Here is a 21980-nt window from a genome sequence, read left to right as displayed (position 1 = left end):
TGCTCTTACCCAGCTAATTGAACATTCACACTCTGCTCTTACTGGTGCAATGTGCAATCAATGAAGACTGGCTACCAGGCTGGTCCAATTTAGCCTTGAAACCTCCCACACTAAAATGACAGGTGTTTCAGTTTCATTGTCCAACCCCTGTACTAACTATATAAAAAAAATAAATGCATTTTTGAAAAAGAAATGTGATTTTGATGGATAGCTACACAGTAAGCTGTACTATACCTACATTAATAATACTTTTAGTTATTGCAGAAAATGAAAATAAATAAAAAAATCACATCATGATTTTCCCATCCTGAAACGCTCACGATGATGAGGCTTTTATTTTGAATATGTTACTGTCTTTCTCCGGTTGTGAACTTGTACTTTCATGCCACCTTATCTTATGTAGAAAGGAGGGAGACGCAGGGGGGGCTGTCTACCCCCTCCTCTCCTCCACTTCTTCCTCCTCCCTTTCTTCTCTCCCTCCCAGCATCAGCACCAGTGGTTTATGGAGGGATGCCAGCAGCGGGATTGTGCTGCTATGCAGTTTTCTCCTGCAGTTCAATGTTCGAGCGAGCTTTTCAATAAATAGGCTACACTCCCGCACCATCAATCAGCTTCTTCTAAGTGCACTTTATAAACAGCCCCGAGGAGTTTCGTAAATGTATTTCTACAACATATGAACATGAAAACAAGATGAAAACAAGATTTAGTTTAGATTAACTACACCTTAAACTGTATTGTGTGTTAGGATGAAGAATTGTTTTAGTCCTCTTTTTGTTCACCTCTAACAGTGAAGAAACACCCGCATGTGTTTGTATTGAATGTGTGCTGGTGATCCTGTTTATTTGTTATGCCTCTGCACCTGCAGTCTTCCCTCACTAGATGATGCACGATGCTGCATTAACATCAGCCTTATTTCCGGGGGTTCCTGCTGCTCTCCTCTCCTGACCTCTGGGAGTGATTTTTAGAGGCGATGATTCCCTGAATGAAAACTGAGCTTTCAGTTTCTTGTCAAATATGAACACATTCATATTGAAATCATACTATTTGCTTAACAATGTTTTACCTTTTATTTTGTCTTTCATATGATACGTCGTTTCTGTGAAAACTGTGCAGTAAGATTGTGATGTAATATGTCTCAACCAGCCACTGTCCCTTTATTAGCATGTAAATGCTGCTGACTATCAGGGAAATCTCTTCCACAAAGTTCAGGCTGATGTGGGTTTAATTCTAGTCAGAGTGCCCCCTTGTGTTGAGGCAACCAATTTGCAACGCAAAGTTTTTCCCCTATTTAGATAGATTTTGTGCTTTCTAGCAGTCTGTTTCCATGGTTGATATATTTCTTTTGCAGACAAGTGGCTGTTAATCTTAGACTTGGTTACATTACTCATTAATGCACATTATCTTAGTTAATGAGATCTATTTCATTATTTCATTTAGCACATATCATGGGATGGTGTGGGATTTTCAAGATATCTTAACCTTAAGTACAGACACCACCATTTTACGCTTTCACCGTACTAAAGAAGTAACAATTATGATTATTGCTGCTAAAATTACATAAATTATCAAAAGTATAATAATTATATTTATAACATTTTTTTTATATCATTATTCTTAAGCAAAAATAGAAAATAAAAACAGGGTAAATCTGTTAGTTATAATTTGTTTATTGCACTGGTCTTTATACCTTTTTGCTATTATAAGGTAAGACTATGAGTCTAACAAGTTATTAGCTGGTTAACTAGACTGGTTATCTGCTTGGGTTAGGCCTGTGCCCAGGTAATTAACAGGCCTTTCCTTAGTGGCCTCTGAACTGTTGTTTTGGACAGTGTTACCTTGAGCAGAGTGATGGGTTGTCCTCCTTTAGTTCCCACACTGCAACTGTCCATGTTTTTCCTGGCCATAAATGTTTTCCAAATAGACACATTTGTTTTTGCCGTAACTGATTGAATTAAGTGGTATCCTTTCAGCCAGCTGACCAGCAGTACACAGCTACTCTATGCACCATATGAGAAAGCACTGGTCACTCTGGTACTGTCTGTGGCATCTCAGTAAAATGACATGAAACACTAAGAACATTTTGATGGAATATTTCAGCTATTTATAAACTGTGATGTTTTAATACCTTTATAAACTTTGATGCTGGTAACTGACCCATGCATAATATCCAATATATGAAAGTATGTTCCAAAACCTTCTTATTTACTATGATTTCATGCAGAAAGTATTGTACATTCATAGCTGCTTAAGTTTCTCAGTTAATCCATTCATCCATCCATCCATCCATCCATCTATCCATCCCTTCTCTATACGCACTTCTTCCATACAGGGTCGCAGGGGAGCTTGTACCGGTCTCCAGCAGTCTACGGGCAAAAGGCGGGAATCATCCAGGACATGTCGCAAGTCCATCGCAGGGGAACACAGAGACAAACAACCATTCACTCACGCATTCCCACTTAAAGGCAATTTAGAGAGACCAGTTAACCTAACAGTCTTGTTTTTGAACTGTGGGAGGAAGCTGGAGTACCCAGAGAGAACCCAGGGATGCACGAGGATAACATGCAACCTCCATGCAGAAAGACCCCCGGTCGAGAGTCGAATCCCTGAACCTTCTTGCTGCAAGGCAACTGTGCTTCCAACAGCACCACCGTAAAACCGTACTTGAATAAGTTCACTTATTCAAATTCATAAGTATATCATCCCTAAAAGTGACTTTTAAACTGCACTCAAACCAGAAGATCAAGTCCTATTTAGGCAGAAAAATGTGTCAAAATCATGCAAATCCATTATTTAGTACAGCATTTTTAAGTGTTATTAAAATAAACACATCTTACCCACAGAAGAAGGGGGCATTTCCAGATTTTGTTTCTGGTCAGTTTGATCTTGATCTTTGCTCTGTGGGATTTTACATTTTGTGGGAAACCTAAAATAAAACAGTTGATGAAGAAGTTTCACCTGAGGTTCTAGTTTTTATACTGCTCAACAATTTCAGTTTTGCTTCAGTTGCTGCCCTTAAATAAAAAAAACAAACATATTTTTTATAAAGTAATAAAACATCTCAGACTTGAAAGGTTATCATACTTTATTGAGTTTTGTGGATAATGCACAACAATTTCAGAAATACGCACACTTTCTTAAACAAATCATGCAAGTAATCTTACATAAAGGGCTTTATGCATTATTAACTTTAAAATTTAGCTACATGTTTGTATGTTCCTGAAAACAGTAAACTGCAAGATATAAACAGAGAGTGAATAAAAAAGTTAACTGTATGTATTTATTTATTTATTTTTATATATAGTTGATACCTGCAGACCTGTACACAGCTCAGGCGATGTTGAGGTGAACATTCACAGAAGGTCAAATCTTAAGTTTTCAGGTTCTGGGTCAAAACATGCCTTTGTACTTGTTCCTGTCCTCCTGGTTCTTCTCCTCCATGCGCATATTGAGCACCGCCAGTTCCTTCTTCACGGCCTTCTTCATGCCGGGGTCGAGGTCCAGCACCCTGGTGAAGTCCTGCCGCGCCTCTGCCTCATTCCAAACTTCTTTGTGGGCCTTCCCTCGCAGGTAGAATGCTTTTGCAACGCCTGTAGAACAGCCGAGTGAGGCAAGCATTTATTACAATAAAATGAATGTGTTCAAATATAGATGGGGTATACTATGCTTTGCAAAAGTATTCATATTCTTTGAACGTTTTCACATTTTGTTGCTTTACAACTACAGAGTTTTAGTGCATAATTGTGAAGTGGAAGTTACATGTTTTCAACACCTTCTACAAATAATGACCTGAAGGAGTGGCATGCATTTGCCCGTCTCTGAGTCAATACCTTGAAGAACCACCAGGGATACCAGGAACCTTTTGGGTGTTTCTTTGATTTGCAGTTGTGCCATACTCTTTTCAGATGATAAATTGAATAGTGCTCTGTGAAATTTGTAGAGTTTAATAATGAATGCTAGTTCTCAGCATTTAGGGTTTCCTTCAGTGCTCTGCTTCCAGAATCACATTTTTACTTTAGAGTTTGGTGCATTTATCTTAATTATATTGTTTTATAATCTAACCATGATTTAAATCGCTCCAAAGCTTTGGTCTGTTTGCAGTGTTCCTTGGTCTTCATGATGCTGTTTGTTCAATAATGTTCTCTCAAACCTCTGAGGTCTTCACAGAACAGCCGACAAAATGTTAAAAAGTTAAAGCGATATGAATATTTCTGCACAGAGCTTTATACATGTACAAACTTCTGAAAACCATTATCACAGTGCAATAGCAAGAGTAAACTTGCTTAAACAGGCTTGATTTTGCAAATCTAGTGCAGAAATCTTGGTTTTCTAAAAGTCTTTACACCCCTCACTGCTTTATAGAGGATTTTTGTCATTTCAAACCTGGATGCTGATTGATAATATCCGTGGTGTGCTCAATGACCTCGTAGTACTCCTCCATGCGGAGCAGACATTGGCAGTAGTTAAGCGTTAAAGTGTTCGCCATCTTCTCAAGCTTCAGCCATGGAACATCCCATGCCTTCTCCTGAAGAGAAAAATATTTGAGGTTCACCTGATCACACTGAATACATCTAAAATACATCTAATTACTGGTTTAGGGAAACATAAGAGGCCTTCCATAGGACTTATTAGCTGTGATAACCTTAGTCTGAACATTCTTGATGCAGATGATGGCCTCTTTGTATTTCTGCGTTGCCTCTTGGTAGTGTCCCTGTTTGTACAGCTTGTTTCCTTGGCCATGCAGCACAGGAACAACCTTGAGCCTCTCCTCATCACTCAGAGCCCATGACTCCCTGTTGTACTCACTGGGCTGCTGAACCTGTCCATCACATACATACACACAGTTTTATAACAGTCCTGTCATTTCTGATTTCATGAAGTAAAATGCTGAGCATAAATAAAGCTGCAATATTTTTAGTGTACAAGGTAATGGGTACAAAGCATTGTAGTAATCATTCTTTTCTCACCCTCAACAGCTCCAGGACAAAGTAGAGTGGCTTTGGTTCCTTCATCAGCTCATCCAGGTCATCGTAGCCCAGGCTGTGGTATGCAAACATGTTGGCCATACCACACGTGTGGACCTGCCACTCTACTGGGTCTTTTCCCTCTGCAATGCGACGCATACTTTTGGACACAAGTGGATAAACACCGGTGTGCTAAAGAGGAGAGAGGATTACAACATGGCACCTGTTACGAGTTTTCAATATTTTAGCAACGTCATCCATATAATAGCTTTGTTTTTACTGCCTGACAGTTTTTCTTTGTAAATTTGTCTACAAAACATTTTGGCTTTTAATTTTGCTTTCTTTTACTATCTTTGGTAATGTATCATGACTAAAAACAAAGGAAAAAAAGTCTTGTAAATTCAAATGGAAATGTAACAAAGCTGACAACATTTTCTAGTGATCTTAAAATATGGCTGAGCAGGATTAAATGACTGTAACATGGTGAGGACACAGTTTTGTGAACGGAGTGAGACTACATTATGGCAAGATGGATACAACAGGACTCAACTTAGCCAAAACTGAGAAATACATTCTGATAGAGATGATTGGATCCTTTTTAGTCTCGAGTTTGTGAGGCCTGTTATTAAACATCTAGAATATACAAAGAGTTCATTTTTACTGTCATCATTCAGCTGGTTGAACTAAGCAGAGCAAGTTCTCACTCAGGTACAAGCAGTGGTGATTTTATTCATCATAGCCTGTTGATCAACTAATGAACATTTGAGCTTCTGTTTCTTCTTTTTACATTTTAAAGTTCAGCTTTCAACCTTAGTGCCCCATGAATTTATGTAAAATCATTTTGAACATTTAGATGACGAGGCATTTCAGCTTTTTCTCACTGTAATCCAATATTTTATCATTGACTTGGATTACAACTATAAATTTAGGAAAGAGTTGGAAGCTTTACCAAACATCAACTGCAGATTAGAATGCTAAAAGGTCAGCCATGGACATGGGGCTTGTTTTAAAAAATTTAAACAATGACCTTGACTGTATGACTTACTTTAGAAATTATTTTTGTTGTCCAAAATTTCAATAAAGTTTTTTTCTATAATTCACTGAGTTAGCATAGCCCTTGATTAGATGGGTATGACAATGTACAGCATAACCAGTAGAACACTTGAAGTAGCCGTGTTATTTAAAGTCAAAAAGATGCTTTAAGCCCCATCAAATCTAATCAGAGTGAAGGAGGGTCAGTAGTGCTGATTCACCAGGAGTCGGAGCCGATTAGAGAGTGAGATCGCTGTGGATTAATGACAGGACGCTAGAACCCATCTGTCTCTGACACAGTGCAGCACACATACATAGAGCACACCTTAAAAAGACATGGAATGATAAAGACAACATTTACTAACACTCAAACAGAGGTAGATAGAACATGGGACTTATGTTTGATGGCTCTGGATGCCACAGTATAGGTTCAGAATAAGTAGGAATAGAGATTGACTAAATGAATATCTGTAGGAGAGAATTTATGCCATATAAGCAGAAGATCATCAGGGACACCTCCAGAGTTTGCAATGCACATTTGTAACAGAATTTTATACAATCTTTAATATAGTGATAATATAAATAATAAATACAAATAAAAAAAATACATGAATAAATGCATAAAAAAGCACTGATGCGTGTCTTCTCACATGAATAAATAATGAATTAATACAATAAAATTTTCATTTTATATGGTTGGCAGTCACTGCTCCTGAATGTCACAGAGACACTGTTGACCATGCTGTCATTTTACAAACAATTTTAGCATTTAAATATGTGGTAGGAAACAAAAAAAGCCCTCAAATCAGTTTTTTTGATCAGAAATATTTGTCATAAAACAAATAATAAAACATTTGCATTCACTTGCAGTCTGAAAAAGCGCAGAATGTTCTGTTGCTGTTTTTCACTCTTATGTTAATTTAATGTAAGTTTCTTTATGTGTTGAGTTTTTAGCTAATTTCGGTTCAGTTCAACTCAGTTCAGTTTTATTTTTACAGTGCCAGTTCATCAAAAATATATTTGAAAACACCTCACAAGAGAAAATGAATACAATTTATATACAGAAATATATAATCAAATTAATTCAATCACATACAAAGATTCAAACTTAGTTATATATTCCAGTTTGATCTTATTTAAGATACAAAGCCGTCAAGTTCAATTTATTATGCTATTTGTGTTTCCTAGAAGACACATTATATTCTATCCCTTAAGGCTTTATTGTAAGAGCGCTATACCAGTATGATGGTATGATTATGTTTTTGTTTGCCTATAGCTGAAAATGGTGGCAATATTCTTTATATCTGCAATATGATACCATACATTTAAGAATCTGTTTTGCAATATTTGTTATTAAAAACAAAACTACATGGAAAAGAAAAGGTAACAAACTTAAAATTAATTTATGGCCTTTTTCTCACTCACAATAGTGTCGCACCAAAACTCGGCTACTTCACCGATCCTCATGGAAGACAGCAGCGTCTCCCAGATGTCAAGTTTAAACATGTTGCCAATCACTATCTCCATGGGCGTCCCCACCTTTTTGCTGTCGTCTATCACTGTACGTTCGTCATCACACAGCTGCGTGCGGAAGTGGAACGTCACCTAGAACCGCAGTAAGCAACAACTAAATCAGGAGAAACACTCATGCATCACACCTGTATGGAAGATGTTGGAAAAGTGCAAAGAAGTCAAAAACCTGCATTGGGTTTAAAATATGAACAGTGACTGTTTAATACCTGACTTTACATCACTATGTTCACATGGCTCAGATGCTGAGTAAAGAAAAAAGGCCAAAAACCATTTATATAACCAATGCAGTGATGCACTTGTTGCTCTTTAATAGACTGCACCGATTGTTACCTGTTTTATAAGTCTTGGTGATATTTATATTTTATACATTAGAAATAAGCAGTCAACAGTTATTAGTGAATATTAAAGAAAATGTAAAAAAATACACCTATGTAACATAAACAAGAACATTCTGTATTAACTTTTGAAAAACAAATTGCCTTTATGTTTTAAAAAATATAATTCAGCAACAAAAATTATTTTAAAACTTTTTGCTGATGTTTTGTCAAACAATGTAGCATACTGCATTTAATTCTAACATAAAAGTAAAGTACTTTTGTGTCGTATTATATTGAACTGCACGGTGGAGCAGTTGGTAGCAACTGCCTTGCAGCAAGAAGGTCCTGGGTTCGACTCCCGACCCAGGGTCTTTCTGCATAGAGTTTGCATGTTCTCCCTGTGCATGCGTGGGTTCTCACTGGGTACTCTGGCTTCTTCTCACAGTCCAACAACATGACCGTTAGGTTAATTGATCTCTCTAAATTGCCCTAAATATGCCCTTAGGTGTGCATGGTGTGTGTCTCTGTGTTACCGTGCGATGGACTGGCGACCTGTCCAGGGTGTATCTTGGCGGTCACCCATAGACCGCTGGATATAAGCACCAGCGGGTATAGAAAATGGATGGATGCTGATTTAATTTAATTGAAAAATGGAAAATATTACTTTTCCTATATATACAGTATATATGTCCTCAGTACAACTTCTACTGGCTGTAACTGTGGACAACAATTAATTTAATAACCCATTTCTTATGCAATTTATGCATCTTAATGGCTTTTGCTTCCTAGGTAAAAATCTGGAAGATAACTGTCATGTTAATCTCCTTTGATACTTTTAGCTTATTTCACTTAGCTTGTTAAAGTTGGCTAATACAACAGAGTATTAGGACCAGGATAAGAGATTTTGTTTTTAAAATTATGAGAATAAAGCCATAAAGCCGGAATTAATATTACAACATTATTCTCGCGTATTACGACTTTAGTCTCGTTATATTACCACTTTATTCTCATAATTGAAAAAAATCTCTTAGCCTGGCCCTAATAGTCCATTGCACTAACTAGGTATATTTCTATAGTTACAATTAGCTTAATTTGATGTTAGCGTGTTTACAATTACAATTAGGTTAAAGTCCACAAGGAGGCTACAAGATATCATGTCTTTGATAATGTTAGCATAACAGGGTTAGCTTGTTTAACTCACTTTGTTAAATATGGCTAGTTAGACAAAACTAGTTAGGCAAAGTTAGCTAATTTGAATTTACTTTTAAGTTATTTTGTCAGGGTAGCTGGTGACAGTTTTGTTTAAAGTCTGCAAGGCATTTAATGTAAACAACCTTTGATAATGAAAGCATATGAAACTTAGCTGATAAAGTTGTTAAAATTAGTTAGCTGATTACTGCTGGCAAATTCAAGTCAGGTAGTTTGAATATGGTAGTTAGTAGTCTCTCTCTCTCTCTCTGTCTCTCTCTCTCTCTGTCTCTCTCTCTCTCTCTCTCTCTCTATATATATATATATACAGTTATATTCAATACATTAGAATATGGGTTCTGACGAGGCTCGTTTGTCAGATTAAAAGCACCTTTAAAAAATAACTATTAAAAAAACAAAAGAACTATTAAGTTTTGAACATATTCTTAATTTCTGTATTAAAAACCTATTTTTTATTGGGCTGATGTAATATTCTAATCTTAAATGTCATGTTTTTATTAGCTGCAAGCAGAAAATCATCATAATTAACAGAAATAAAGGCTTGAAAACATCAGTCTGTGTGGAATATATATAATGTTCCACTATGTGAATTGAGTTATATGTGCATTATATAGGTTTTCACTGTCTTTGATCATATAAGACTCATTACATGAATACATAGAAATAAGAAAAGAATTACATTGTAGTTGTATCAGATTGATTAGAAGGAGTAAATAAACTTCTCAAACCAACAGTACCTTTGTCCCAGTAATAAATTTGGGAAGATCTCCAGTTCCTCCGTGCAAAATGGTCTTCTTAATTCCCTCCGATCCAGTCAGCATTGTATGTTGCATATTCGACATGTTTTTTTTTTCTTGATTTAATCACAAAATATTACTGAGTAAATTATTGTACGTGTTATATAACACCTGCAAATGTATTTGAATGACTTGGAGGTATTACTTCTAATGGATTAGTTGAGACAGAGATAATAGGATTAGAAACTTCTCCTCCTCTCCTTTTATTCCCCCATCCCTTTGTTATTACTGTTTTGACTGGGTTTCTCTGAACATTCAGGAACCTCTAGAAAGTCAAACTACAATTAAATGATATAGCCTTTTCCTGTGTTACAACGCCACAGTCAAAGTCCAGATCTAAATATAGCTGAGAATCAGTAACATGACTTTAAAATCACTATTACAGATGCTATCCTGCCAATCTGACTAAGCTTGAGGTATTGAGTATATGGCAAAAATGTCTCTAGATGTGGTAGAGTTATCATGAGGCATGTAGCTTGTGGTAAAAGGTGATTCTACAAGATCCTTATGTCAGGGGGGCTTGATATTCAAAATAGATATCATTGTCATATTTGTATCTCTGGAAAAGTGAGTTAATAGCACTTTAAACGGCAACAATTACCCTGTTTTAATCTATTAAACAAAAACAAAATCAACAAAAATATGTTTTTAGCAGAGAAAAGAGTTAGTACACTCCACCCCCTAACAACTACAGTAGTTTTATACCTATTAGCTGAAAAACACTTCTGTGAGATGTTTCTTGTAGGAATTTGCCCATCTCTGGCATCAGGAAAGTTATACACACTCCTCATCTTCACTCTGAGATGTTTGAGGGGTTTCTCACATGTTCAGCTTGTTTTAAGACACTTTTCATTATCCCAATGAAAAATATCTGGGCTTTGACTACGGCCAAGACTTTCCATTCCTAAGTTCCCAGCCAATCCTCTTTAGATTTATGGATATGTTTTGGGTCATTGTCCTGTTGCAAGGTCCAGTTCTGCTCCAGCTTTAATTTCTTTATAGACAGTCTCAAATTTCTCTCAGTCCCCTTCTGATATATTTCAGAATTCATTGTATGTTCAATGGTGGTGAGCTGGCCAAGACCTGCTGCCTGATGCAAAGCATCCCCAAACCAAGACACTTCCTGCTCTTTGCTTCACAGTTGGTAAGAGTTTCTTTTTCCTGTAATGAAGCATTTGGTTTATGCCAACTGTGTCCTCTGTTCTGATGTCCAAGTAATGCAATTTTAGACTAATCTGTCCAAAGAACATTATTCCAGAAATACTGGTGTCTATGTTGGCCTTTAAGTTTTTTTAGAGAGCAATGGTTTTGTCCTTGGAAGTTAAATTTGTGCATCTCTTTCTGATTTTACAGGCCTTCATTTTCATTTTAACAGTACCAAATGTCTGCTTGAGGTCCCATTTCAGGGATTTTAGAGACCTCTAAGAGGTGGGTAGTAACTAGTTGCATTTACTTTTTCTTAAGGTTTTACTGCACTAGACGTATTATTTCTAAGTAAATTTTTAAGATTTCTTTTATGTAATGCCACTACTTGAGTACATGTTTTGGCTACCACTTCTAGTTGCTTCACTGGATAAAGAACAAGCATATATGCTGTAGCAAGTCTTGGCCATATATATATATATATATATATATAGGAGTTAAAATCTGTTTCAGTGCAGCAGCATGTGTGTGTGAGTGTGTGTGTGTGTGTGTGTGTGTGTGTGTGTGTGTGTGTGTGTGTGTGTGTGTGTGTGTGTGTGTGTGTGTGTGTTTGTGTGTGAGCCGAATTTGACAGAAAGTAGGACAAGAAACACCAATAGGTTTGTGAGAGGAAAGACGGACATGGTTTCCATTCCAGAGGAAATTTCCTGAATTTAAGTGGATGTGGTCATCTGAACAATGCAGGGGATGCTGAAATATAGTGAAGCAGACTATTACTGCATGGACTCCATGACCTTGTCTATTAAACATCTGCCTCCCATCTGGTTAGTGTGTGTGTGTGTGTGTGTGTGCGCGTGTGTATGGTAATGTAAAGCTTCAGCTGTATTTGTTGACAAAATCTGCAAACAGTTTTAGTTCAGTTTTTCCCAAACATTACCCAGTGTTAATGCCATATTCTTTACCATGGCTGCACTCCAAATAGTGTAGCTTTTACAGCTTTACATTTTGTCTGTGCAACACCAAGGAATAATCAGTATTTCACCATGAATTATCAGGCAGGCCTGCTGTTTTATCACTTGTCAGACAGGACCACTTAATCCCTAAAAAATGCTGCAACATAACTTGTTTTGGCTTCAGTTCAACCCGTGCTTCTTTGAACCTCTCCAAAGCAGAGGCACATTTAGCACCTTCTTGTGGCAGAGACTTGTAGTACCACAGGCCCCTTTTAATCCTATAGATTTAAAAACTGCTAAATGACCCTTTGAGATGTCTGATGTTGAGATGGCTCTACTTCGAATATAAGCCAACAAGTGTGATAAAGCTGAACATTTTAACCCTCACATTAATAATCCCTAATGAGGTAACATAACGTAAAACATCTAATCTCTCTTTTTGAGTTTTCTGCCCCTTTTCTTCCTTTCTTTTTTGATACTGTGAAATACTTGCAACAGTAGCATGCAGTAGGATGTTTTTCTTAGATGACCTGTTTGAGTTGCTATAGCTACAGCCTTTTGCATCATCATCTCACTGAAGAACAATGAAAAATGGCTCATCAGTTTGCACGTCTGGACCTCTACCTTTATTTATAAACCTGTAAGAGATTTCAAGAGGATTATTATAACAGAGATTGGTGGCTTTAAGTGACCCCAACCCCAACCTGTGAGTGGAGCAGCAATCCGTCCGACCTGTTGGAGAGGTCACACTTGTGACGATAGTGTATGTTCTAACTGCTTTGTGCCAGAATGACTCACATTTCTTGCGTCACACCACCTACATATTTCCCTATTGCTTAACTGCCTATGCAAGTCTAGGAGCTTTTGTGTGTGTATCTGTGTGTGTATGTGTGCATATCTCATTAATGTGTGCACTTACAATGTACCGTGGGAAATTAAATGGCCCAGTTGGCCGAACCTCATCCACATGCACAAATAGACACACTCATTTCCAAGACGAGGTTCAGCTAAAAGTAATCTTGTTCAACTGAATTCAGAGCCTGGTGACCATTTATATACATGTATGTTTTCTAAATGGTTAATGTACTGGTTCTGCTTGAAGTGATTAATATTCTATTTGTGGAAAGTACAGTCATGGGTTTCCTGGGGTGGAGCCATTCACCATGTTAAAGTAATTCATTCATATACATAACACACTGCGGAGAGCTTCTTCCATGACGCACGGTTTAGACGCACATGGAATAATGTTTATAGATGTGTCAACATTTTCTACTTCCTTGTGTGAACAAGGCAAGCGCAGAGCAGCCTTTTTAGAAAGACACAGGGATAGTCTCTCTTTATATTTCTCTGAAATTGCCATTTAGAGCTGATCAACGATATAAAAACAGCTAATTGGGAATCAGTACAGGGAACACAACTGGATGGCTTTCATAATATCAGAGTGCTGGTAGAAAGAGATTTCAATTTAATTTGTATTGCATAAATGAAAGATCTAATGCCATTTATAACAACAATTGTTTCTATTACTCCTAAGACTAACCAACTATCTTCTAAGACCAACTATTTTCTATTACTCCTAAGACATACTAACTATCATTGAAATAGAAACATATACAAATAACTTTTCCTTTATACAGTCTTATTTAATCCTTTTAGAACTTTTGGTTTAGAACCTTTAATTCTGGAGAAAGGCAGAAATTTACAGCAGCTTTTGCACATAAAAAATGTCATACTAATTTTGTAGAACCCCTTGCAAACAAGACAAACAAAAACCACTGAGGGAAATTTGGGATCTATTTACTGTATATATTTAGATTATGCATTTTAGGGTCTGAAATCCACTCCATCTCAAAATCTAAACTTAAACACATGTTATTTATTGAGTGCTTCAGATTTGCCCGAAAAAGCATTTGAAGATGCTGTCAGACTGGTTTCTATTTTACCACATAGCTATGTATTGAAAAACACATGTTACGTGGGTCTAATAGTGAGGAGATTAAGTAGGTTTTGACAAACAGTAAGTCTATGTGTGCCACCTTAGATGCTCTCCCGGTGTGGAATTGACAGTGTTCTGCTTATTACTTTTTGTTTAGCTTTTTTCAAATTTAAGGATTTCGGGATTCATGATATTTCTGAGCCTTTTGGATTTTTTCTCTATTTGGGTTTCTGCTGCCTTTGCCACTTTGATTGCTGAAGGGATAGTCAGCTTTGGCTCCAAAAGTAGTTTATTCAAAGCTGCAGGTGGAATTTGTCTCTTCTGGTAGTGACTTTTGGATGTTCAGAGCATAGAGGGAAACTCGGGTTGAGACTCTGACTCGAGTTGGACTTGTCACAAAAAAAAAAGACCAGACTCGGCTTAGACTTGCTATAAAATAGAGTAGTCAGGCTTCTCTACAGACTTCCTTACATCAGCTGCAAAGAAAATACCTATAAGACAGGGCATGTAAGAGCACTGCGCTACTGTAATCTTTTGGCTAACACATTTATTCAAAGTCTTAAAAAATCATATTAACTAAAGAGGTATGCATTACTTTATGTTTGAAACAAATGGCAATTTTTGAAATATTATTTTAAAACAAATGGAAAGGCATAACAATTTCTGCAATGAGGTGCTTGTTTTACATTTGTTAAGTTGCTGTCATTGATTGACTGACAGTTGTGGAAATATAAATGCATTATTATTAGTAGCTAAGACTAAAATATATTTGGGACTTTGCTGCTTATAGATTGATTTTGATTAAGAGTTTTTACTTATGATAGTTAGAAAAAACATAACAGTAGCCTCTAGTATTATAGAGTCCAGTTTTTACACGAGTGTTTATTATTCAAGGTTAAAGCTTGCAGGTGTTTTCTGTCTGTATCATGAGAAGCCGGCAGTGTATTGGGGAGGCATGGTACTCCTCTCCCTGAAGATTCCTGAAGACGTGTGGGAAACATTTCTTTAATTAAATTATGAAATGTATGTCTGTTTCTTTGATACTATATATCCTGTTGTATTTGTTGTATTTGTATTTGTCTAACTGGATTTACGGTGCATATGAGTGAGAAGAGAATAAAACTGAGTGGCTGCGAATGGCTGTGAATGGCTGCACTTGAGTGTGAGTGATTGTAGAAGCAGTGATTATATTATAAACTGTGCTGCCATAGAAGTGACAAAAAAAAAAGGGAAAACAAGTGTACCATAGTGTAATAACACAACAGTTGAGCAACATGGAAGGAGAAATTGATGGTGAAAAGAGTGATGATGGATGGGGAAGAGGTCCCTGGATACCGTTGTCAGATCAGGTAACTGTGCCGTCAGACTTTATGGAAAAACATGAGAAAAAGTCAAATAAAGAAGTTCAGAAAACTATAGAAAAGATCAAGGAAGTGATTGTTGGAGGAAAGGGAAGAATGGATGACAGAGAACCGTTAGGTAGATGGTTGAACCGAGAATATAAGAGGCATCTGAAGGATAAAGAAAGTTGGTTGATTAAAGCTGATGAGAAAGGACGACTTGGTGGAATAAAGTGTAAAGTTGAAGCAAAAGACGCAGGGAAAAGAGAGACAGAATGGGGCCGTTTGTTGGTTTGGTGGCAGGGATTGATTCACTGCAGTAAGGACAGAACACAAATGAAGCAGTCAGAAAAAACAGCAGTACCCCCACCGAGTGTCCCTCCGCCCTATAGTCTCACACATGGTATATCCAATGATAGATGTGCAAAGTGGAGAAATATATATTAGAGGAGACACAGAATCAGGCCAGTGACGTGCACATTACAACCCGTTTGTCCGTGAACCGTCAAAAGTATACACACCACAAGTGGGTGGACCTGCCTGTTGTGAGCCCTTCTCTGACAGCATAGAGAGAGATGCAGAGGCCCCAAAAGACGGAGCGTGCGGCTCTGACTCACAATCTGGACAGAAAACACGGCCAGAGGCACCCAGCTCTGAGCCTGATGGCTTCCGGTCTGGTGACCGGCAGACAGCGGGGACTCCTTTAAAGGTGGAGATATCCCTGAAAGGCTATTGGAACCCTGAGCTAGAAGTAAAAGAGGAGGAAGAAAGTGTTGAGCAGTGTAGTGTGGCTTCTGGCTGTGATTGGTTGAGTGAAAGAGCTGAAGAAACGCTTAGACTTTTAAGAGGGGTTACACAATTGGAATCAAAAGTGCATGATTTATATGAGAAAGCTTCTCAACAGATGACAGAAAAACAGTTTAAAGATTCTGGGAGAACAGACACCATGACTACTCATAGCCAGAGCGGTCCATCCAGATTTCAATGTCCGTTGTTGACCTCATCAGCTGGAATGACAAAATATGTCCCTTTTTCATTGGGAGATGTACAGGCATTAGTGGATAAGTTGCCACCTATTGCAGGATGTGGACGTGTCTGGTCACAGGAACTGGATACATTGACTAAAGGCATGACACTGGCTTTAGGTGACTTTAGAGCAATTTTGGGACGATCTGTGCGTCCCTCAGTTGCTAGAGAAATAGAAGAAAATGCTGATTGCAGTAAGGACCCTGATGACAGACCCCTGACACGTGTAATGACAGCCCTAGGGAAGGCCATAAGAAATCAGTATACGACCACCGCCCCCGTTGCAGTCCCTCAATTCGATTGGGACCCTAATCAGCATCCTAAAGAGCATATTAGTGCTGCAGTGGACACATGGATGAGAAACACAGGAGTTAATCCCAAGGGTGACGGGACAGGAATGGGAGAGCTGTTTAGAGAAGCCATATTAAAAGGAGTTCCTTTTGAGGTGGCGGCCTGAAGGTAAAGCTCTGAACAGTTTATGTGCAGGATGTGTGGGGTCTGCAGAGATTTTAGCCGCTCTTTTCTTGACCCTAGACCTGTATAAGTCCTGGATGGAGGGAAGGTCAGCCCTGATTATTCTCTCTGCATTCCTGATTATTCATTGCAGTCTGGACCCGTCCTGTTTTGTGGATGAGCCAAACCACACTGAGATGTGTGGGGGGGTGAGGGGGGTGTATGGGGGTGGTGTTCTCCGAAGGTCCACCACCATTTCCACAGTCTTGAGTGGGTTGAGTTCAAGGTAGTTCTGACTGCACCAGTGTACCAGCCGATCCACCTGCTGTCTGTATGCAGACTCATCACCGTCCTGGATCAGTCCAATGACAGTGGTGTCATCTGCAAACTTAAGGAGTTTCACGGACGAGTCCGCTGAGGTGCAGTCATTTGTGTACAGGGAGAAGAGGAGTGGGGATAGAACACATCCCTGGGGGGCACCAGTACTTATTGATCTAGATTGGGAGAAGATGCTCCCCAGTCTCACCTGCTGCTGTCAGTCCGTCAGGAAGCTGTTGATCCACTGACAGGTGGAGGCTGGGACGTTGAGCTGGGTGAGCTTCTGGTGGAGGATGTCTGGTATGATAGTGTTGAAGGCCGAGCTGAAGTCTACAAACAGGATCCTGGCGTACGTCCCTGGGTGGTCGAGGTGTTGCAGGATGAAGTGTAGACCTAAGTTAACAGCATCATCTGCCGACCTGTTTGCTCGGTAAGCAAACTGCAGGGGTCCAGCAAGGGGCCTGTGATGTCTTTCAGGTGCTTCAACACCAGCCGCTCAAAGGATTCAATGATCACACACATCAGGGCTACAGGCCTGTAGTCATTTAATCCTAAAATGGTGGGTTTCTTGGGCACTGGGATGATGGTGGATCGTTTGAGGCAGGAGGGGACCTCACACGTTTCCAGTGATTTGTTGAAGATCCTTGTGAAGATTGGAGCGAGTTGATTTGCACAGGCTTTCAGGCATGATGGGGAGATGTTATCAGGTCCTCCAGCTTTCTTTGTTTTCATGTGCTGAAAGAGCCTATTTACATTTTCCTTGGAGATCTTTAGTGCAGGCAGAGGATCTGAAGGTAGGGGGTTGGTTACTTTATGGGAATAATTTGTTCCTGAATGGGGTGTGGAGGAGACGGTTTGAGGTGTGAATGGCTTCTTGTCATGTCTGCAGTAGAAGCCATTCAGACGGTTGGCCAGTCGAGGATTCTGTTCAGGAAGGGTGGGGGGGCTCCTATAGGCAGTCAGGTTTCTCAGACCAGTCCATACAGCTGAAGTGTCACCAGTAGAAAGACTGTTCTTAAGCTTCTCACTGTAGCTTCTCTTGGCTGCTTTGATCTCCTTTGTTAGTCTGTTCCTGGCCTGCTTGTACCGCGCCCAATCTCCACTGCTGTGAGCTTCTTTCTTTTCCCTGTGCAGATTCCTGAGGTGTGGAGTAAACCATGGCTTGTTATTCCCAAAGGTGCAGAAGGTCTTGGTCTGCACACACATGTCCTCACAGAAACTGATGTATGATGTCACCACATCAGTTAGTTGGTTTAAGTCAGTGGCTGAAGTTTCAAAAACAGTCCAGTCTGTGCATTCAAAGCAGGCCTGTAGCATCTGCTTTGATGGGACACTTTGGTGGGACACTTAAAATGCTGCCTGTATTTGGGGAGTTTTTCTTTTGTATTTACACACAAAAGAAAAAAGAGGAGAAAGAGCACGTACAGAACCAGCTCCTTAAATTACAGCTGCAAGAGGCCAAAGAGAAATTAAATAAGAGAAAAAGTGATAAAACTGAAAATGTAATGTTAGCTGCAGCTGCATCTCCAGCAGCACACACTCCCATGTCTATGCCACTACCTTTGACTGATCAGTGGCAAGGAGGGGGATTTCCCCCTCCTCCACCCTATCCATTTTATAATTACAGGTACAGTGACCCCGGTCGTGGAGGCGGATGGCATGTTGGTGGTCAGCGTGGTCGTGGTGGATGGCGTGGAGCACCCAGAGGAAGGAGTGGAGCCAGCAGGGCACTGGAGATGTGTGCTAAAACTGCGGTCAGTCTGGACATTGGGCACGCACCTGCCCCACCTGGGGGTAACAGCAGGGAGTAACAGTCCCTCCTAATGCAGGTATGGCACCTCCCCCACCCCAGCAGGGCCAGCATCCACAGACAGGTGGACACCCGTCTTACAGCCAATACTGAGGACCAAGGCAGCGTGGGCATGGCAGACCCCATGTTGACTGCAAAGGTGGGAGAGAACTGTCTGAATTTTTTAGTGGACACTGGAGCTACTTATTCCACCATAAAACAGCAACCTCCTAAACCACTGCTCTCTACCAAGACTGTTTCTGTAATGGGCTTCTCAGGGGCTGCACAAATGCTGCCTGTGACTGTACCACTTCCTGGTCAGATTGGGACTCAGAGAGTAACTCACCCTTTTGTGTGTTCACCCAGCACACCTGTTAATTTGCTGGGCAGAGACTTAGTAGTGAAGCTGGGAGCATCAGTGCTGTGTGGTACTGATGGGTTAACATTAACTTTTCCAGATGGTTCCTCTTTGGCATGTGGACAAATGCTTCAGCATGGAGAATATCTTTTACAGCCAGTTGCAGAGGAATATGCTGACATCTACTGGGGACTGCTGACCGCACCTTCATCTCCAAGCGGCATCTTCTCTGTGTATCAGCTGTGGAAACCCTGGATTCAAAGTCTCTGCCCATACCCCTCTCCGCCTGATCCACCCCATGTCACTCTGTTCTTCGACCGTTGTCACACTGAATGGTACCAGGATTTGTTTAATGAAGCAGTAGTAGTAGTAGCACTCTTCTTTCTGCAGATTACGTGGTCCTGCTGGCCCCCTCTAGCCAAGACCTACAACATGCGCTGGGGCGGTTCGCAGCCGAGTGTGAAGCGGCTGGGATGAGGATCAGCTCCTCCGAGGCCATGGTACTCGACCGGAAAAGGGTGGCTTGTCCTCTTCAGGTTGGAGGGGAGTTCCTGCCTCAAGTGTAGGAGTTTAAGTATCTCGGGGTCTTGTTCACGAGTGGGGAAAAAATGGAGCGGGAGATCGACAGACGGATCGGTGCGGCTGCCGCAGTAATGGGGGCACTGTGCCGGTCTGTTGTGGTGAAGAGAGAGCTGAGCCGAAAAGCAAAGCTCTCAATTTACCAGTCGGTCTATGTTCCTAACCTCACCTATGGCCATGAACTTTGGGTCATGACCGAAAGAACGAGATCCCGGATACAAGCGGCTGAAATGAGCTTCCTCCGTAGGGTGGCCGGGCACTCCCTTAGAGATAGGGTGAGGAGCTCGGCCATCGGGGAGGGGCTCGGAGTAGAGCTGCTGCTCCTCCACATCGAGAGGAGCCAGTTGAGGTGGCTCGGGCATCTGTACCGGATGCCTCCGGGACGCCTTCCTCGGGAGGTGTTCCAGGCACGTCCCACCGGGAGGAGGCCCAGGGGACGGCCCAGGACACACTGGAGGGACTATGTCTCTCGGCTGGCCTGGGAACGCCTTGGGCTCCACCCGGAGGAACTGGAGGAGGTGTCTGGGGAGAGGGACGTCTGGGCGTCTCTGCTGAGTCTGCTGCCCCCGCGACCTGGTCCCGGATAAGCGGAGGACGACGAGTACGAGTACGAGTACGAGCAGTAGAAGGTAGCACATGGTTAATTTAATCCAAAAATATTTATGTGGCTCCAGAGGGTGTGGCTGCAACAGTTGATTTAACACCAGACCAAGCAGAATGGTATTTATGTGTCAGATGAAGCTGTTCCTCATGTTTCTCTTTCTGTGCATCCTGAGCACCAAGCTAAGGAATTGGGAGGACTGGTAAAACGCTCTCTGGCAGCTGTGGACTGGCAGGACACCTTAGTCACCAACTTAAGGTATTCTAAAAGCACAGACACATACTGTATAAAATGTGCAGCTACTGATGAAGTCCTGTTGCAGCATGAGATGCTCACACATCATCATGGAAGAGAAAAAACAGATCATCCCAAAGCTGCAGCTCTTTTGCAGAGCCTACCTTATCAGTTATGGGCTGAAGGGCCCACAGATGTAGGGTTAACCCCCTGCGCCCCAGTTTCTTTTCAGGTTGCATCTCCCTCGCCTATTTGGGTTCCACAATATTCACACAAACAACAGGCTCAGGAAGGCATCAGAGACACCTTTGAAGGCCTGAAGGCAGCAGGCGTGTTAGAACCCTCAGCCTCATCATGTAATACACCCATCCTTCCTGTAGAGAAAAAAAGTACTGGAAAATATCACATGGCACATGATTTAAGAGCAATAAATTCAGTTCTGGTGACTCCTACTGTTCCTGTCCCCAATCCCGATGTTGCTCTCTCCAACCTAGAACCTTCACAGCAGTGGTACACATGTATTGATCTAGCTAATGCCTTTTTCTGTTTGCCATTAGCAGAAGAGTGCAGAGACATTTTTTCTTTCACCTATGGTGGGGGGCAGCTGCGCTACACCCATCTGCCACAAGGGTTCACCCTTTCCCCAGGTATATTTAACCAGGTTTTGAAAGATGTGTTACAGACTTGCCCCCTACCACAGAACGTGACTCTAATTCAGTACGTGGACGACGTACTACTGGCAGCATCCACAGCGGAGCTCTGTTTGCAGTCTACAGAACTCGTGCTGAGAAATCTGCATAAACATGGATTCAAGGTCCGTTAAAATAAAATACAAATAGCAAGGAAGCAAGTTTCCTTCCTGGGCAGAGTTATTACCGCAGGAAACACGAGCATGTCAGGTTCACATAAGCAAAGTATTTTAACACACCCTAAACTTCTTAGGGTTAAAGACATGCTGTCATTTTTGGGACTTACAGGCTACAGTAGGACCTACATCCCAGGTTACAGCGATCTCACACAGCCCCTCAGAGACCTAACAGGGCATGCGAAATCTCAATAATCTTAATTGGACACAGGAAGCAGAGGAAGCCTTTATTGCAGCTTTAAAGCAGCTTCTCTCCAACACGGCAGAGCTTACGCTCCCAGACTACACCATGCCATTTTATTTGGATGTTTCTGTAACAAAACTGGCAGTCAATGGAGTTTTGTTTCAGAAAAAAGGGGGAGAGAAGAGAATGCTGATGTACAGGGGTTGGACAATGAAACTGAAACAGACAGTTCTGGTGGAAACAGGAGAGTTGAGGTGCACATTTAATTCTGCCGTGATTTGAGCAGCCATGGATTTATGTTTTTTGGATACAATCTGGGTTACCACCCGAACATCCCTTTCAGACAGCTTCC

At 40.6% G+C, this 21980-nt stretch overlaps 1 protein-coding gene across 2 annotated transcripts; it reads right to left on the bottom strand.

Moving 5' to 3' along the window:
- Nucleotides 1–3064: 3064 nt before the first annotated feature.
- Nucleotides 3065–9979, bottom strand: aipl1 (aryl hydrocarbon receptor interacting protein-like 1). 2 transcript variants are annotated; one of them, XM_047392276.1, is made up of 6 exons: nt 9790–9979; nt 7419–7598; nt 4965–5153; nt 4640–4816; nt 4381–4522; nt 3065–3587 (listed from the first exon to the last, which is right to left on the bottom strand). In XM_047392276.1, exons 1-6 carry the CDS (start codon nt 9892–9894, stop codon nt 3388–3390), a joined length of 993 nt encoding a protein of 330 aa, XP_047248232.1. In that variant the 5' UTR covers nt 9895–9979; the 3' UTR covers nt 3065–3387. The 2 variants fall into 2 exon arrangements, with proteins under 2 accessions (XP_047248232.1, XP_047248233.1); XM_047392277.1 differs by having other exon boundaries at nt 7533–7598.
- Nucleotides 9980–21980: the final 12001 nt, after the last annotated feature.

Source organism: Girardinichthys multiradiatus, chromosome 18 (assembly GCF_021462225.1).
Source record: "Girardinichthys multiradiatus isolate DD_20200921_A chromosome 18, DD_fGirMul_XY1, whole genome shotgun sequence".
NCBI lineage: Eukaryota > Metazoa > Chordata > Actinopteri > Cyprinodontiformes > Goodeidae > Girardinichthys > Girardinichthys multiradiatus.
Note: the sequence above shows the minus strand (reverse complement) of the source record. Positions and strands in the feature narration are given on the sequence as shown.

Bases quoted from the DNA above. Each gene is read 5' to 3' on its own strand.
- aipl1 (XM_047392276.1), bottom strand. From the start codon at position 9,894: ATGTCGAATATGCAACATACAATGCTGACTGGATCGGAGGGAATTAAG. The intron at 4,817-4,964 runs GTGAGAAAAGAA...TGTGATGGACAG, and splicing joins TTGTCCTGGAGCTGTTGAGG to GTTCAGCAGCCCAGTGAGTA. The intron at 4,523-4,639 runs GTTATCACAGCT...TTTTCTCTTCAG, and splicing joins TCAAGAATGTTCAGACTAAG to GAGAAGGCATGGGATGTTCC.